We start from the raw sequence: 18,809 nt of genomic DNA, 5'->3' as shown, positions 1-18,809 counted from the left end.
CATGCACAAAGCCCTGGGTTCTAGAGTACCTGTACCACAAACACCAGGCAAGAAGGCACACATTTGTAATTTCAGCATGTGGGAGTGGAGGCAGGAAGATCAGTTCAAGATCTTTGTTAACCTATGGGGTTCAAGGTCAGCCTGAGCTACGTGAGATCTTGTCTCCAAGAAGGGAAAGAGATCCAGAGCTTGGGCTATAGCTCAGTCAGTAAATGACTTGCCTTGCAAGCATGAAGCACTGCTGATGGTGGTGCACTCAATCCCAGGGCTGGGGAAGCAGAGCGGGAGGACAGCTGGAGCTTGCTAGTTAGCTAGCCTAACCAAGTGCTCTCCAAGCCCATAAGAACCAGCTCCTGATGAGTGGTACCTGAGGGTGACCTGTATGCACTGGGGGAGGGAGAGGGGGAGAACGGACGCAACAGCGTTAACACCACATGACAATAGGTGGAACCCGCATTTCTCCCGCTCCCTGGCTCTTCTCTTTCCTCACAAAGTCAACAGATTTTATGAAGGCAGTGCACAGAAGGTTGGTCCACTGAAACCTAATCTCCTCCAAAGGTCCCACCTCAAAAACATCAAAACAGCACTGTGAGACCAGACCTCACCATCTTAACACACACACACACACACACACACACACAAAACCAACTGGGACTAAATTTTACCACACGAAGCCTTGGAGAACACCCACACCCAAATCCTATGCAGTGAATTACTGTAATAGGTTCTGGCTAGTCTCCTTGCTTATACTTGTTTATTTTCATTTTAAAAAAATTACAAAGTATATGCAAAACAACCAACCTATGTGTCCAGTCATCGTGCCCCTCCACTTCCTTTCCACTCTTGATCTAGTCCAAGATGAGCACCCAGGACAAAGCTTTCACCCCTCACCAGGTCACTTGTGCTGCTCCTCCACGCCCACTCTGCAACCTTGCACCATTCGAACCAGGTCAGAAGCCAAGCGCTCTGTGTGTCCAGCCTCACGCTAACTCTATGCTCTTGTCTCTGGCATTTATTCCCTTCAGTGACCCCACCAAGTCCAGCCACACTGACCCCCTTGGTAACTTTAAAACACACCAAACCTGCCCCCAGCCTCAAGAGTATAATTTCAGAGCAGAGGAGATCGCTGGATGGCTAAGACCACACTGCCTATTCTTCCACAGGACCCAAGTTTGATTCCCAGCACCCACATACATGTCAAGTTCCAGAACCCTCTGCAGCTGCAGTCCCTGAGGATAAGGTACACACATGGTGAATGAAACATAAGCAGACAAAACACCCATAACACATATGATGAATGATTTTTCAATAACGAGTGTGATTTTACTTTATCACTGTTAGAAAAGAAACACTCTGGATGCTTGCCTACGAACTTTTTCTCATCAACACAAGAACCAAGACCGCTGCTGTGGTGGTAGAGGCTGGAGGAAGACAAGGCCTCCCAATACCACCAAGGAAGCAAGATCTCAACTCAAGCTGGTGACAGGCTCATGTGGTGCCATGCCTGACGGCCTGAGTTTAATCCCTTAGATCCACCAGCATGGGGAAGGAGAGAACCAGCTCCTGAAGGTTGTTCTCAGACTTCCATACATGCTCCACAGAACACACACACACTTTGACTTTTTAAAATTAATTCTTTTACAAGATTTCATGTTGACTTATGAATTCAGTACAGCTCAGACACACAATGTGTACTTGATACTGAGGTGTAACTCAGTGTTCCTATATCTTCTATGAAGGCCTTAAATTTTTCATCCAAGTTACTCAGTTAATACTACAGATTGGGGAAGTAGGCACAAAGGGACGGTGTGACTAAGCAGTAGATGGAGATTTCAGCTGGTTTCAAGGTCAATCAGTGGATTTGCCTCACGGACTGACTTTCCACCTATCAGGACCGGGATCCTGTAGCCCGCAGGGATTTAAGCTGTGGTTTACCCACGGTTGTGTAAGTCCAGCACAGAAAGAAGTCATGCCCATCTTAGTTTATAAGACTGTAGCTTGACTTGTCCAAGATGCTACTTCCTCAGTTCAAGAGAACAAAACTTTCTGACTTGTCAACTGCAGTTCCTGCTAGAAGCCCTAACTCTTGTCTTTTATGTTCATGCTCTCCAGTTAAAGCATAATTCAGAGACCCGGGTGCCGCTATCTCCCGCTCAGTTCCCTGCACCTGCTTCGGACGTGAGCAAAGTTTTACTAAAATGTGCCACTTATACAAAACCAAATTTGGGCTGTTAGAGTGGCAATCCCGTGCACGGGATTACAGCTAACAACGGGTTGATAGAAGGTTTAGAACGAAGCTTATATTTTAGTCAAAACAAAAGAAAATCTTACGCACAAATTTAAATATTCCACAATACTTTATATTGTGGAATATAAAGCACAGCATTTGTATTGTCGTGAAATTAGAACGTATCTTAAATGATGCCCTCAGCTTCAGGCACGGCTCAAGGGTTTGGTCACGGAAGTAAGAGTGGAAGAACCACAGCACTTCTGAGGCGGGGTTTCTGGAGCCAACCACCACAGAGCTCCAGCATGTCTTAGGGTTTCTACTGCCATGATGAAACACCGTGACCAAAAGCAAGAAGGGAGAGGAAGGGTTTATTTAGCTTACACTTTCACAACCAAGTTCATTATGCACCAGGAGGACAAAAGGCACCTGTGAAAACTGTGCTTTTGCTCGCAGCTACTAATTTAAAAGACAACTTACCAACCACAAACGCTCCTCTTTCTGCAAAAGCCAGGGCATAAGATCGGCCCAGTCCTAATCAGAAACAAAACAAAGAGAAAAAAGTTGCAAAATATTAGCATAATTACTTTAGTCCATGAAACTTGATCTCCATCTTAAAATAACAAGTCAGCAACTGGTTACAGTTGCAGATGGCATCTTCGTTGGTACTCTCAACATTCTCTCTTCTGACTGCAAAAGATAGAAAGTTGGAGCCGCTTTTGCTGGCCTGCTTTCCCTAGCATTCCCTAGCATCCTCCCCGGTTGCTCAATGCCAAGTGTGAACTGGAGACCATCACTAGGTGGATTTTCGTGAAATTTTAAAAGTAGAAATGACAGCCGGGCGGTGGTGGCGCATGCCTTTAACCCCAGCACTCTGGGAGGCTGTGAGTTCAAGGCAGGTTCCAAAACTACACAGATAAAACCTGTCTAAGGAGGGAGGGAGGGAGGGAGGGAGAAAGAGAGAGAGAGAGAGAGAGAGAGAGAGAGAGAAGAAATGACACAGATACCTTATTATTACCAGTGCTCCAGCACCTGCTGCTTAAGAAGCTGCTTCTCCTGAAACATCCTCGTATTTAAAAAACCCGAGCCTAAAGAGGTAACTTCTTTTTTTTTAAATATTTATTTATTATGTACACAATATTCTGTCTGTGTGTATGTCTGCAGGCCAGAAGAGGGCACCAGATCTCATTATAGATGGTTGTGAGCCACCATGTGGTTGCCGGAAATTGAACTCAGGACCTTTGGAAGAGCAGGCTATGCTCCTAACCACTGAGCCATCTCTCCAGCCCCCAAGAGGTAACTTCTTGATCTGGTCTCCTAATCCTTGGGCATCAGCTTCCATATTTCAGGCCCCTGATGTCCTAGGCTACTTAGACTAAGACAGAAATCCAGCGACAGATCAAAGGGATGACTTCCAAAACCCCACTTCAAACGCAAATGCTTCTGCTGAATTCTTTACCGTTCTAAAACATCCAGTGATTTCTACAATCTGTGCTGAACCTTGAATATCCAACTGCCAACTTCAAATCATTTTAACTCTAAATTTGAGAGACTAGCAAGCAGAGAAGAGCTTTGGAGAACCAACCAGCGAGAAGATACTTGTCTGGCTTAAACGTCTTTAACTTTTTTTTTTTTCAATTTTAGTTGCTAAGTGGAGAAGCTTAGCAAGAAATTTATATTTGGAGTAAACTGATAAATACATATACAAATGAACCAAAATGGATAAATTAATCAGACTTTTCCCAGTGTTGGTGGCAGACCTGGGTAATGACAGCCCCTGGGAGATGGAGGGAGGAAGCTGAGGAGTTTAAAGCCAGCTTGGGCTGGATGAGACCCCCACCTCTTTAATAACAACTGGTGCAGAAGAGCCCCTTTACCTGTAAGGGTGAGAGATCAAAGGTTTAAGTCGCTGCACTACACACGGAGGCTAGAGGCCCCTCACTGCTGTGAAACTAATGGGGAAATTTCACTGCAAAACATCTGTCTACGTGGAGCTGTTTAATTTCCTGTCCTTTAAACTTAGCATTGTTTCGATTACAATTCTCCTAATCTGCAATACAAGACTGGCAGCTTTTCCAGCGCCTGACTCACTTCAGAAATGCCTTTGCTCTCAAGTTCTCTTCTCCTCTCCCATTATCCCTGTATCATCCCTTGCCCTCTCACACATTTGAGTTTGCGACCTTTGCCACAATTCAGGTGAACTTTGGTATGTGGCCCTGTCAAGAACCTGAATCACAAGACAGAGGAAAACAAACACTAAACGACCGACTATTCAAAGTCAAGGAGCTGGCAACTCAATCCCTTGGGAGGAAAGCAGGACCCAAAAAGTCTTTTTAAGCCCATGTGTAACTTGACAGAGGCCTAAGCGTCCAAAGGCAGCAGAACTCACAGTCCATGCCCACACACGAGAGAGGACGAACTTTTACCCAGTTGTGCACCCGGCTACACTGCTGACATCTCTCCCCTGGGAAAGCCGTGGGCCTTGGACGCTCCATCCCGGCTGGGGACTCCGGAGCGAGCACCTGCCTGCATGGTTAATGTCCCGGTGCACCCGGTGCCCCTACATGCTCGGCCCACCCGTGTCCCCCTCGATCCACCACCAGCTCGGCATCCCGCAGCTGCACGCCGCAGCCCTGCCATAGGGACAGTGGGCCCGGCGCGAGGCTCACCTCCCCCGGCGCCGGTGACCAGGACCACACGCCCGTCGAACCTCAGCGGCAGAGCCATGAGTGTAGCCGGCACCAAGCACACACTGGCAGTGCACCCGGGTAAGCTCGGCTTGATCAAGACAGCGGGCAAGGAGAGGAGGGGCGGGACACCAGCAAGTCACCCGCCGGTTTCAGGAAGCAGACGCCTGTTTCCAAGTGGGCCTGCGTGAGGACGGCTTGGCATCATGGGAAATGTAGTCCAATACGATTCCTCTTAGAAAATTCGTCCAATAGCATTGGCTTGGAAATTCTTTTAGAAGAGAGCGCCGCCAAGATCTGTGCGGCGAAATGGCTGATTCCGTTCTCTTCTTGCTTATATCTCCCTATACCTTCACAACGTGTTCTGAGTTCAGCCACTGACCTAGATAAATAGTACTTGACTTCCATTCTAGGGAGGCTTTTTGACATAGCCTCTGAAAAATACAGTTATCCTTCACAGCACTGATCAAGACTTCTCAGAGTGTACCCCCCTGGATCTACTATATGAAAATCATTCTGAAACTGTCAAAACGCAAAACCTGCACCCCCACCACCACCCTCCCCAAACAAAGCGGGACCCCTCCCCCCGAAAAAAAAATGAATTGCAGCTAAATGAGTTTAGAATTTACATGTTGGGAACACCAACATGTAAGTTGGGAATACAGTGTTTTTTTTTTATTATTATTATTTATTCAACAAATATTGGGCAGCTAGACCTTAGAAACAAACTTACAGCTCGGCAAAAAGAAAAAAGGAAAGAAAAAAAAAAGGCCAATGTCATTGATAGAGTTAGAGTGCTGGTTAACTTTGAATACCACTGTAACCTGACAGGACTTGGGAGAAAAGTGTGGACATGTGCTGACAGATGGTGGCAAAATAAAAGACCACTATGCACCCACGGGAGGGGGGGGGGGAGCCTTCCCAAGGAAAGGAAACAGAAGTACGTAACCTGGGGTGGGGAGGGGATTACAGGTAGGGGAAATACTAGCTAGGCTGGGGCAGGAAGAGAATGGAGCCACCAAACTAAAGAGGGGGATGAGATGAGATTTCAGTGTGTGCATTTCCTGCAGAAAATGGTCTTGCGCAGGGCTCCTCCAGAGGGTGGTGAGAATCTGTTTATTTACAGAAAGGTCACTTTGTCCTTCTAAGGAGTCTTGAGGAGAGGTGGACAAGAACACATAAAGGGCCAGGGAGGAGACAAAAGAGGGCGGAAGAGGAAACACTGAAGAGGAAAATGTTGGATACATTTTGGACAGAGTAAATAGATCTTTAGGGGCTGTTGGATGGGAGGGGAAAGCAACTGAAAGACATACCCTGCCTTGACAAGCTATGTTATGATGGGCCGTTCATCGAAGCAAATAATGGGAAGAACCACTCCCGAAAGAGAACACGGGCTCAGTTTTAGGCAGCTGCGTTTGGGGAAAGGGGGTGAAGATTCTGGGGTAGGTGCCTAGCCAACAGCTTTAGTGCTGAGATCTGGCTATGGGGCTTCCTTGCTCCAGCAGAGCAAGAGTAGTCAATGCCAAAGTTCATGTCCCTTCGCTGGCAGCCAAGAGCCTAGCTCAGCCAGCACTTCGTTCTCTGGGCTCTGTCCAAATGTCCTTATCTCGTTTGACCCTTGAATTTTCACCTGCCTGAAACCCGAGCAGAGAGCAGCACAGCTCAGAGAGTATACAGGACTCAAGATGGAAGGTGGCTGGGGGAATGCCTCTCAGTGGTGAAAGGCTTGCCTGGCATGAGTGAGATCTTGGGTTCAATATAATTTTTTTAAAAGATGTTTAGTATTGAAAAATTAGCAAGCTAACAGCCAAATTTACCAAACAGGCAAGATAATTTAATTATCTTTAATTGCCAAGATAATGAGGCTCTCTTCAGCTTAATCTACATAAAATAAAGTAACATGGTGCTAATTAACCCCTTATTTGCCCATTGTCCTGGCTCCTATACTTTCCTTACAAGGAAAATAATTTTGAAATTACCAATCCACTTGAGCTTTCTGTTCTGCTTTTTTTTCAAGCCCTTCTCCATCTGTGAAGTCAACATCCTTCACTCAGACTGTGAACACACTGTTTTCTGGACAATCCTTGAATAGAAAAGCAGAGACAAAGAAGAAAGTTAGAAAGGGGGCAGAGCGGGGTGTGAAGCCAGTGACACTGGCCTTCCCTGCTCCAGGCTCTGCTTTGTGCTCCAGCACCCACAGAGCGTGGTTAAGGAGGGAAGCAGGGAGGAAGCACAATACGCCAAGGGCTCGTCCAGCTCCGGATCTTGGGACCTTCCAATAAGGCAGGTCGAGGCCACCTCCGCCCAGAAGGCACGTCTGTCCTCTTTGCTGGGTTTTCTGCAAAAAAAAAAAAAAAAAAAAAAAAAATGTGTGCGAGCATTTCTAAACAGAAGCTTAAGTTCAAATGTAAAAGTTAGCCTAGATGTGGGGAATCGGGAACCTGACTCTGGCATAAGGTCAGAAACAACTTTGTAACAGTGTGGGTTTTGTGGCCCAGAGCCCCTCTGGGGAAGCCTCTACAACTAGCTCAAAGGGGCAATACACCAATACTTAATTATGTGTACTGGTGTTTGGGGGGGGGTCTTCCTTCCCTCTCAGCCTGTTGGCCACCAGGTCAAGAGGGGAAAGAGGCAGATGAGACAACAGAGTGCTTTGGCGGCCCATGAGCATGAATGGAGGCAGCCCTCCAAGAGACAGATTTTGGTGAAAATTTGCATTAAGTGGCACGGCCCTATCACAGGGCTTAGTATGTGACAGTAGGGTCCAATAGTAAGTCCCTAGTGTTATGGTTTTTGTCTCTTTAAGAGGCAAGCCATGCCCACTCCCGGTGACCCCTGCTTCCCCTCCCTGCCATCTTGAAACTCTTATGGTTCCTTCTTTGTACATGTGTCTCTTCTTCTCTGTCTCTTTCCTCCTCTTCTTCTCTTCTCCTTCCTCCCCAACTTTCTCTCTCTCCCCCCTCTAAGTAATAAATATCCAATTCTATTCTCTACAATGTCTCTATTGCCTTTTACCCACTGCCTGCTCAGCCACTGGCCACTGGGAAACCGCACGGGGTGGGACCAGCCCACCAGGGATGGCTGCATACTGCTTCCTGGGACCCTCCAGCATTTTTTAAAAAATCATAAAACCTAGCACACGTGTTCTCAGCAGAACTGTGCCAAGAGTCTAAACTAAAGCTGAATAGGGCCTCTGATTTAGAGATAGCTTTGAGATAAGGTCAGTCCTCCTGGCCCAGGGACCTTCTCAAGATAAGGATAAGAGCAGGTAGAGGCAGGAAGTTCTGCTGCAGGGAAGGAGCTCCTTTTTTGCCCAGCTTATGGAGACAAGCTGCTAAATGGTGGGGAGAATCTGACCAGCAATGACTCCCAACATGTATTTGGGATAGCTCAAGTTCCAACGTAACCACTGCAGAAAGCTAGTTTTGATCTTGTCTTGTAATCTTCCTTGGTATTCCACTGGCCAATCCCAAACTTAAAACTCAGTTTTGGCTATTTCTAACTTGTCCTGGACCATGGCCAACATAAATAGGTAAAAGCAGGTGACAAACAAAGTAAGTCTACAAATAAATATGTCTAGAATATGAATGATTGCATATTTAGAAATTGCAATCATTGAAATAGAAGGAAGTGTCTGATTTAAAATATTACAGAAGAGGTGTTGTTGGCTGCGGCTTGTTCATTCAGCTGCTCAGCCCCGAAATAACCACATAGAAACTATATTATTTGCAAAACTGCTTGGCCAATCACTTAAGTGTATTGGTAGCTAGCTCTTACATCTAGAATTAACCCATTTCCATTATTTTATATTTTACCATGAGGATTATGGCCTACCGGTACAGTTCCAGCTGGCAGCTTGCGTCTTTTCCCTCTGGCGGCTACATGGCATCCCCTTGACTCTGTGTTCTTTTTTCTTTCTCCCAGAATTCAAGTAATTTTTCCCCGCCTAGCTCTACTCTACCCTATCACAGGCCAAGGCAGATTCTTTATTCATTAACCAATAAGATCAACACATAGACAGAAGAACCTCCCACACAATTTCCCCTTTTCTGTTTAAATAAAAAGAAAGTTTTTAATTTTAACTTAGTAAAATTACATATAACAAAACAAGTATTAAGCGAGAATTATAGTTACAATATTTATATCTACTTTATCTTTTATCATAACTAAGGAATGTAGTAATACGGGAGGCGGGGCTGTGTTCCCAAAACCTCAGACTCCTGGCTAGCTTATGCCCCGAAATAATTACACGAACACTGTATTCTTTTAATCACTGCTTGGCCCATTTCTATCTAGCCTCTTCTAGGCTAACTCTCGCACATGGACTAGCCCATTTCTAATATTCTATGTAGCACAGCTAGGTGCGCTTACCCGGAAGATTATAGCCTATATCCATCCTGGGTCGGAGCTTCATCACATGCGTCTGCCTGGGACCGGGGCATGGCGTCTCTCTGAGGCGTCTGCTCCCGAGAGGAGAGCTGTGGAGTCTGAGATCACTTCCTCTTCCTCCCAGCGTTCTGTTCTGTTTACTCCTCCCACCTATCTTCTAACCAATGAGGGCCAAGCAGTTTCTTTTTATTTAACCAATGAACTTCCTCCATCAAAGGAAAACTATAATTATAACTATCTATTCTTCAACTCACAATACCTTAATCAAGAGCAGAAATATACATATAACAAAATTGACCTTAAATTTGTATCAATAAACCAAGATCCATATCAATGTAAAGTATTCATCTATATATCATATCCCCTTTTAAATGTAAGCAAACATTTATAAACAATCCTTTAGGGAATTTGGGCGTAGTTCTCTCCAAACTGCAATGGTGTGGGAAGTCCTTCTGTATATGTGTTGCTTTTATTTGTTAATGAATAAAGAATATGGTTTGTGATGGGGTAGAGTAGAGCTAGGCAAGGAAAACAAAACTGAATGCTGGGAGAAAGAAAGCAGAGTCAAGGGGACGCCATGTAGCCACCAGAGGAGAAAGATGCAAGCTGCCAGCTAGAACCTTACGAGTAGGCCATGAGCCTTGTGGTAAAATATAAAATAATGGAAATGGGTTAATTCTAGATGTAAGAGCTAGCTACCAATACACTTAAGTGATTGGTCAAGCAGTATTGCAAATAATGTAGTTTCTGTGTGGTTATTTGGGGGCTAATCAGCTGAGAATGATCAAGGTGCCACCTACTACAGATTGGCACAGTGATGTGGGTGACTGCAGCCACATAAAATCCTGAGAAAGCTTAAAAAGAGATTCTAGACACAAAAGAACAGAGGTAAGCATGGTTTTTGGTAGCCACAAATTTTTTTTTTATGTCTAGATGGGCTGCTTTAAGAGGGGTGTGGTGAAAACTGTGTGGCTTCTTTATAAACAGTGGCTTCCTGGTTTGCCAGAACAAATGGCTCTGACTCTTTTGGGAGGTCCAGCTATGGAGCATTTTAATGGGGTCTGTGAGCAGAGTGCTACAGCTTGCTTAATGGTCACATAGACCTGCTGTGTGCCTAAAAATGGGGCTGTGAGCATAGCTCTCAGAGGCAGCAAACATGTCTCCACCATCTTGGATGAGGGTGAGCAAGCAGGCAGGACTGTGTTGGCCCTAGTCATACCCACTTAGGATTTTAAGAAGCAGTCCTGGTCAGAAAATAATTACAGGTACACAACAAAGACAGATTCATATGGAAAAACCTCTAAATGGGTCACAATGTGTTTTAAAAATGTGTGTAGGCTTGGGAGAGAGAAGAAAAAGAGTAAAGAGACAGTAAATGTAATACAAAAGAGTACAGACAGTCATAGATTAAAAGAGTAAAGATAATAAAATAAGTATTAAACTTTTAGAAAAAGTAATAAAGTAAGAAAAATAAGTCATGTAAAGATGGAATATACATAAAGAGTCTGGATTATGTATATTATTGTGTTTATTTAAATTTTTGACTGTGAAGGTACTAAATACAGAGACACGTTTCATTGTATAGGCTACTCATCTAAACCAACATATATATCCTAAAGGTGTCTTGACTTCAAAATATGGGTCTAAGGATATGTTGCTTTGGAAAAGGGGTTCTTCTTTTGTTTCCACAGAAGATGAGAACCTGTGGATTAATTCTAGACTAATGTGGTTTGATGGACCAAGACCCTCTGAAAAATCACTGTGAACACCCTCAAAAATACTTCACCCAACAAAAAGCAGGAAGCAGTTTGGAGAGACCTATGCCCAAATATTGTTTATAAATGTTTTTATATATAAACAGGAATATGATATAGAGATTTACATTGGTATGGATCTCAGTTTATTGAAACAAATTTTAGGTCAATTTTGTTATATGCATATTTCTGCTCTTGATTAAGGTTTTGTGTTTGTGCAGCTCATTTAAAAACATAATGTATAATTAAGAAATTCAGGTTACTAGATAATCATCTATATTAGTCAAGTTTGTAGTCATGTTAGTTAGGTTTTCTAAATATAAAGAGAGACAGGTTTCAGTTAGGTAGATATCAAAGACTACAGAATATAGCATTTAAAATGTTTTAAGAGCTTAGTACTTTTCATGACAATGAGACACATCTACTCCTGGCAGTACCAATCTACTTCAAGAGGATGATGGGCATCAAAGAAGCTCCTCATGGAGTTTGTTAGCCATTTGGGAAAGAAAATACTCTTGCCTAGCCTGCTTGATGGTATGCTGTGTGAACTAGACATGCAGGACCCACAGAGAAATGACTACTAAACTCCCCTAAAGGTGAGACAGTCCCTTGGACACACACACACACACTTATATACTTACAGCTTTATATACTTAAAATCTTTTAAGCAGTATAAAATCAGAATGTGGTTATCTATTTTTAAGTGAATGATTACAATGAATACAAGTAAAAACAACATGTTTTCTATATCCCTTACATGATTAAACATTTTATCTATTACAGGTAAAAAACAAGTTTTCCCAAGAACCCATATACATTCACACCCAAGCAACTTGTTATAGATTAACAGAGTATAAGCAAGCAAGGCATTTTTCTTAGCCAGTTTTGTGTGTGTGTGTGTGTGTGTGTGTGTGTGTGTGTGTGTGTGTGTGTGTATCAGAAAGCTGATGGCAGAAATGGTACAAGGAATTAATCATCACCCTTGATCACCAACCCATCCCTCCTTCCTAGCAAGAAAGTTCATCAGCCAGCAATAGCCAGACTGCCATTGTTCTTGTTTCCTGACCTCAATGAGTCCTTCAATCAACTATTAAAAGTGGGCCTTTCTAAACTTTAAATTATTTTCCAAGATTTTCTACCTGAGAGCCATTAACAAAACATCTTGCTCTAACCTTAAGTCATATCTAAAGCTTTGTTTCAGCTGTGGTGTACACCGAAACCCTGTACACATCTCCCAACATTAAGATTCAAAGAACTTGTGCTAGCTTAGCTTCCAGGACTGTTTCTTTTCTTAACCATGAACCTAAGCCACAGTTTATGTAGTTCCTCAAGAGAAGCTAGCTGTGTAACATTTCCTTGTTCTTATTTTTCTAGCCTCAGCAGGCCCTGTTTTACCAGGGGCAGGGACAACACCATTCTTGCTTTCACCTGTATTGGTTTTCCACTAAACTAACCTCTATCATAGTCCCTCACTGTATTTATTAAAGACCCTCAGTCATCAAAATCCTACGTAAACTTACACTATTATACTAGAAGATTATGGCATCAGTTGAACAGTACAGCTTAGAAGAAAATCATCTTCATAATGATCCACAGGTAAAAACACCCAGTAGGATGGGATATTTCCATGAAGTGATCATAACACATCAAGGGCAATGGGAATCTCCCCTTGCCTATTCTCATCATGTCAGAAACCAGAGAAAACTGGCAGCAGCAAGCGTGTAAAGAACAGCAGTAGCAAGACACATTCTGGAACCATGGCTCTCAGAGGTCTTGCCTATCCAACATTCACCCATCAGTGCCTTGCAAGCTGGCGGGCCAATCCCCTGAAGTCAGCTGCCACTTGCTGCTCCTCTGACATGACCACTGGCAGGTCTATATAGAGAGTTCTAGGCCAGACAGGACTGAATATTCAAATTCTGTCCAAAAAAAAAGAGGCACCTTAGTGTATTTAGGGTAAATAAATGACCTTTGGGATTTTCCCCTTTCTGTTTTCTAGCCTAAATGTACACTAGCATAAATGACAAGCTTAGTAGAATAGAGATGTCCCTAAGTCCAGCATAATACAGACCATGACAAAGAAAAGTTCTATTTCATTCCCTCCCTCAGTGACCCTCAACCCACCTGCCCTTGGCTTCACCTCAAATCTAGATAGGTTGTAAATCCTCTTACAGCACTATGAGGACTTAAGTATTCTTCAAACCTGCTGCAATTTATCTACTCTTTGAACTCGTTTAGCAACTTCTATGTGAGCCAAAATATTACAATAAAAATTACTTTTAAAATGCTAGGGATTAAACCCAGAGTCTTGCACAAGATGTAGATGTACCACTGAGCTAAATCCTCTATCCCCGTAAAAGATAATTTTCTATTTGAGAATTGTCCATAAAATAGCATGTTCATATAACAATAACATGTGAGTGAGGACCCAATCAAATGGAAGGTAGAGACAACATTCCTATGAAACAGGGTTAGCAATTATTGAGTATCCAGGAAAATAAATATTCCCTTAAGAGCAAGGGTGAGGTGAGTTCCTTTCAGCCATTTTAAAGAATCTCTTCAGGTAAAAAACCACTTCATCCCAGTACAGATAGGTACAGATAGGCCCTTCTGCCTCTCAGTCATGGGACAAAGTGGAGACAAGAGAACCAACGACAACATAATGTTCATTGAACATACTCTGTTATGAACAATCAACTCTTGTGTCTGACCCTGTAGTCTTTAAGTTTTACTTTTACTATTTTTAAATTATATGTATAAGTGGATGAATGGTACGTGTGAATGTGGGTACCTACAGAATCTAGACGAAGGTGTTGGGTGCTGTGGTGACTTAAAAAAAAAAATGGCCCCCAAAGGGAGTGGCACTATTAGGAGGTGTGGCCTTGTCGGAGTAAGTGTGGTCTTGTTGGAGGAAGTGTGTCACTGTGAGTTTGGCTTTGAGGTCTCATATTTGCTCAAGTCACACACAGTGAGACAGATCACTTCCTTTTGCCAGCAAGTCAAGATGTAGGCCACTCGGCTATGTCTCCAGCACCGTGTCTGCCTGCACTCTACCGTGATGGTAACGGACTAAACCTCTGAAAAATGTAAGCCACCCCAATTAAGTGTTTTTTCTTTATAAGAGTTGCAATGGTCGTGGTGTTTCTTCCCAGCAGTAGAAACCCTAACTAAGACAAACGTCCTGTAGCCAGAGTTACAGGAGGCTGTTAGCCACCTGATAGGCGTTCTAGGTACCAATATCCTGCCTGCTGGAAGAGCAGTATGACCTTTTAACCTCTGAGCCATCTCTCTGTCCTCCACAAGTTCCAGCTCATTTTTTAAAGACTTATTTTTATTTCAGCTATGTGCTTATAGATGTGGATATGTGCACGTGTGTGCAGGTACTCTCGGTGGCCAGAGACATAAGATTCCCCTTGAGACTGGAGTTAAAAGGCATGTGAGCCACCAGACATAGGTGTTGAGAATCAAATTGAGTTTCTCCGTGAAGCAACAAATACTCTTAATATCCGAGTCACCTCTCTAGCCTGACCCTGGACTCGTTTGTTTGTTTTTGTTTTTTCAAGACAGGGTTTCTCTGTGTGGCCTGGCTGGCCTGGCACTCAGTCTGTAGCCCAGGCTGGCCTTGAGCTCAGAGATCTCCTGCCTCTGCCTTTACAGTGCTCAGATTAAAAGCGCAAGTTACTGCCATCCTTTGACCTCTACTAAACCAAATACTTAACTTTCAGCTTCCTCAAAATCCTTACCAAATCCGTGCTGGGCTGGCAGTGGCACACACCTTTAATCCCAGCACCCTGGAGGCAAAGGCAGGTGGATATCTGTGAGTTCAAGGCCAGTATGATCTATAGAGTGAGTCCCAGGACAGCCAGAGTTACACAGATAAACACTGTCCTGAAAAAAACCAACAAAATAAAAATAAAAATCCTTAGCAAATCCATGGGAAAAGAAGAAACGCAAGTAGCATATTGCATAAAGAAAAGAGCATATGATTTCAGTCTCAATATTATGCGGGAGGTCGCAAAAGAGAGGCATCGATCTCAGCTGAAGGGGTTTAGATGGAAAGGCCACCAAGCAGAACAGAGATTCCTGGAGCAGAAACGGCTTTGTCCAGCTCAACGGGAAGAAAAACAGGAGCAACCAGGGTAGAGTTGATAAATTTGGGATGACATGCAGATTTTCAGATGCAAACAAATACGTTTTTGTGGGCAAAACAAAGAGTTTGGAAAATTAAGGCTGGAAACCAGGGAGAGGAGTGAGAACCTGAAAAGCAGAAAAGACTAATAATATGCAAAAAAGAGTTGATAATGTGGAATAAATGAACAAAATTATTAAGGATGGAGAGAGAGGAAAGGGGAAAGAGAGAGTGGGGGTGAGTGCAGGGAATCCCCATATTTACAATCTGGCTAGGAAGGGGGCATCCCTAAGGAAGTGTGTGAATGACCGCAGAACGCAGAGCACCCTGTCAGGAGGAACGGACAATGGAGATGGCAGCAGCAGGTGCCACAGAGGCTGTTTTCACAAGCTGATCTAGTGTCAATCATTAGTCGGGGTAAAGAAGTTTTCTAAACCTTAAGCCATGTTTTAGCTTTGGTCACAATAAACAAAAGAGAAAAGAACACATTTCTCCACCCCCTGATAGACCACCAAACTTTGTATCTCTCCTCAAAGAGGAATGGTCAATGATTGGAGAAAGTCAGAGATGTTCCCTGAATGAACCACGTAAGAATGGTCACAAATAGGGCTGGAAAGAAGGCTTGGGGGTTAAGAGCATTGGCAGCTCTTCCCGATGTTCTGAGTTCAATTCCCAGCAACCACATGGTGGCTCCCAGCCATCTATAATGGGATACGATGCCCTTTTCAGATATGCATGAAGATAGAGCACCATATACACTAAATATTTTAAATTTTTTTAAAAAAACAACGAATGGGTAAGAATTCCATAAGAGAAACGCAATCATAACAGGGCCCTGACATTTCTCTTTCACTTCCTACATCTCTCCAGTGGGCTTCTTCCACTTCCTTTCCCTTAAAGTGTGGACCAACAAACTGCTGAGACTGTTTCTCAGCCGGTAAGAGGCTCAGCCATTCCCGTTTTCTTGTATGGTAGCTTGGTCCAGATTATCATGTAAGACATGAAGGTGCAGCCTAGATATACTTGATACAGGGCGGCAGGATGAAGTCAGCCTTTTCATCTATCTATATGACATGTTTCCTGTGGTCTTCACTTCACCACCTTAAGCTGAAGAGCTAGGTGTGTGAAACAGAGAGTTACACACTCTCTTTAAACATATTGGTGTCAAATGTGGTAACACAGGAGAAATACTTTCTTGAAACCAAAATATGAAGTATTGAGATGAAAGCTTCGTTTCCCGGCTAACAAAAACATCATGGTTGAGGAAGCAACTGGATTCTGGCTGCCGCTTTTCCTGGCTGAGCTCACACTTAGACATGAGCAGCAGAGGTAAATAAGAAAACCAACTCATTTGGGGATAACACAAACTGTCCAAGAATGCATCTTGCTAAAGTTTAGGTGTGGTTTCTCCCCAAACTCAGCTGGTAAAATGAACATAACACAGGTTGTTTGGGGTTTTTGTAGTGATGCTGCTTTGTTGGATTTTTTGTTTTGCCTTGTTGGTCAGTCTTACTATGTAGTCCCTGCTGAGCCAGAACTTACTGTGTAGACCAGGCTAGCTTTAAACTTTTAGAGAGCCTCTTGCCTCTGCTCCTTGAATGCTGGGATTAAAGGCATGAGCCTCTACACCCTGCCAAATATTGTGGGCTGTGTTTTGCTTTTCATTTAGCTTGTCCTCCATTTGTTTTTGGTGTTTTTTTTGTTTTGTTTTGTTTTGTTTTGTTTTTTTGAGCTAGGGTCTCTTGTAGCCCAGACTAGCTTCAAATTTGCTCTGTAGTTGAGGATGACCTTGAACTTCCATAACTCCCTCCCAAATGTTGAGGTTACATTTCTTCCTCCTTTATCTTATTTCTTATCCATAAGTAGATAATATACACTGATTCTGCTACATGAAGACAATTTTTATAAGAAGTCATGTCTGATGTCACAAGCCTATTAGCCAAGCACTGGAAATGCTGAGGCAAGGGGATCATAAAGTTTGGACTACATAGGAATTTTGAGACCCATTGAGGTACGTAGTGATGTCCTCTAGAAGAGGAGGAGGAGCTAGAGGAGAAAGGAAGTGTTTTGTAGGAAAGAAGCTTACACATCCTTCGGAGTAGCAAAGTTTATGTCCTATGTCCTTCCTGGGCCTCAAAGCCTAGTCCCAGTGGAAACAGTAGCTGCAACACAGCTGTAAGGAAGGCTTGGATTCATGCAGGAGATCAGAAGAAGCACACAGAAGCATAACTAATCTGTTTATGAAAATATTTCCCAAGGGAGCTTAGGTTCAGCAATGCTGGTCAGCTCACCACAGTAGACTGTAAATCCAACAAAGTCAAACAGGAAGCTTGGTCCCCAGATAGTCTTAAATCACTTTGCTGGCAACTGCTACACAGGTCTGGCATGGGCCGAATCTGGCAATGTCATTTGTGCTTTCGATACCGTCTGCTGGTGTTTTCTAAATATCATGAGCAGGTGACGGCTGCCGCAGTCGTGTGAGTTATAAACCTTAGGCAAAAGTAAGATTCGTGAGAGAATTACAGCTGAGTTCTTCTTACTTTAGAAGTTCAAGGAGATTGCATTAATTCTTGTTTCAAAGCACATATAGGGATGGCACTCGGTGCTGACCAGTGTATTAAAGTTAAGCTTTTAACAAAACCCATCCTTCCCGAGCCTCCCCTGAACAGGGCTTGTCCCACAGCCACCACCACACCCAGGTCTCCCATACCTTTTCTCAGGTGTTGATTATTTACAGATTTATTTACTATCAAGCAGGAGGATTTTCTAACAAGCTTTCTTACTGGTGATTTTGAACTTAATACGTTCATATCGAAAAAGATACATTGACTTCAATCTTTTGGAATACGTCAGATTGGCCTTCTGAGACATCATTTTGCCTGCGTTAATAAGGATTCCACATGTGTTTGACAAGAATGTGTGCTTTGTTGTCTGGGGCTGAGGCTCTACACATGGCCATTAGATCAGGTTTGTAGCTCATACTGTCCCCATCATCTGTGCTCTCGCTGGTATTTTTACTACTCTCTAGTTACTGAGATATCTAAAATATCCTATTCATGCATTTTTCTAAATCTCCTACTCTTTCCATTTTTGTCTTATTTATTGCTTTGCCTTATTCTGCCTTCCTCTGGTTCTCTACTCTGCAGCAGGCCAGGATCCAGAAGATACTCAAACCACCATAAAAATCATGAGAAGCCTAGTAAAATTTCAAAAATCTGATAGGTTTTCTGGATTGCTATTTTACTAGGAAATAATAACTGTGGGAAGGGGATGCCTTGTGATGCAAGACTTAGACAGGCAGCCCTAAAACATGATAAATTCATCAAAAGGTGTAGACCTAGCCGGGCGGTGGTGGCGCACGCCTTTAATCCCAGCACTCGGGAGGCAGAGGCAGGCGGATCTCTGTGAGTTCGAGACCAGCCTGGTCTACAGAGCTAGTTCCAGGACAGGCTCCAAAGCCACAGAGAAACCCTGTCTCGAAAAACAAAAAAAACAAAAAAAAAAAAAAAAAGGTGTAGACCACCATTTTTACCAACAATACAACTGGGATTTTGAAAGTTAGATAACAGGAGAACATTGACATCTGTTATGCCCAAATCCCCGAAGTCCCTGCAAAAGCCAAC

The 18,809-nt window shown here is 43.4% G+C and overlaps 1 protein-coding gene across 1 annotated transcript in view; it reads right to left on the bottom strand.

Annotated features, from left to right (window-relative positions):
- LOC121441957 (peroxisomal multifunctional enzyme type 2) overlaps positions 1-5,058 on the bottom strand; it is a 61,321-nt gene extending 56,263 nt beyond the window's left edge. The window contains exons 1-2 of the mRNA XM_041643384.1: positions 4,897-5,058; positions 2,708-2,761 (exon numbers count right to left, since the gene is read on the bottom strand). Coding sequence (XP_041499318.1) covers positions 2,708-2,761; positions 4,897-4,954 — 112 coding nt within the window. The 5' untranslated portion in view covers positions 4,955-5,058. The remainder of the gene's footprint in view (positions 1-2,707; positions 2,762-4,896) is intronic.
- Between the last annotated feature and the right edge of the window lie 13,751 nt (positions 5,059-18,809).

Source organism: Microtus oregoni, unplaced genomic scaffold (assembly GCF_018167655.1).
Source record: "Microtus oregoni isolate MIOR12 unplaced genomic scaffold, Mior012 000085F_ref0000168, whole genome shotgun sequence".
NCBI lineage: Eukaryota > Metazoa > Chordata > Mammalia > Rodentia > Cricetidae > Microtus > Microtus oregoni.
Note: the sequence above shows the minus strand (reverse complement) of the source record. Positions and strands in the feature narration are given on the sequence as shown.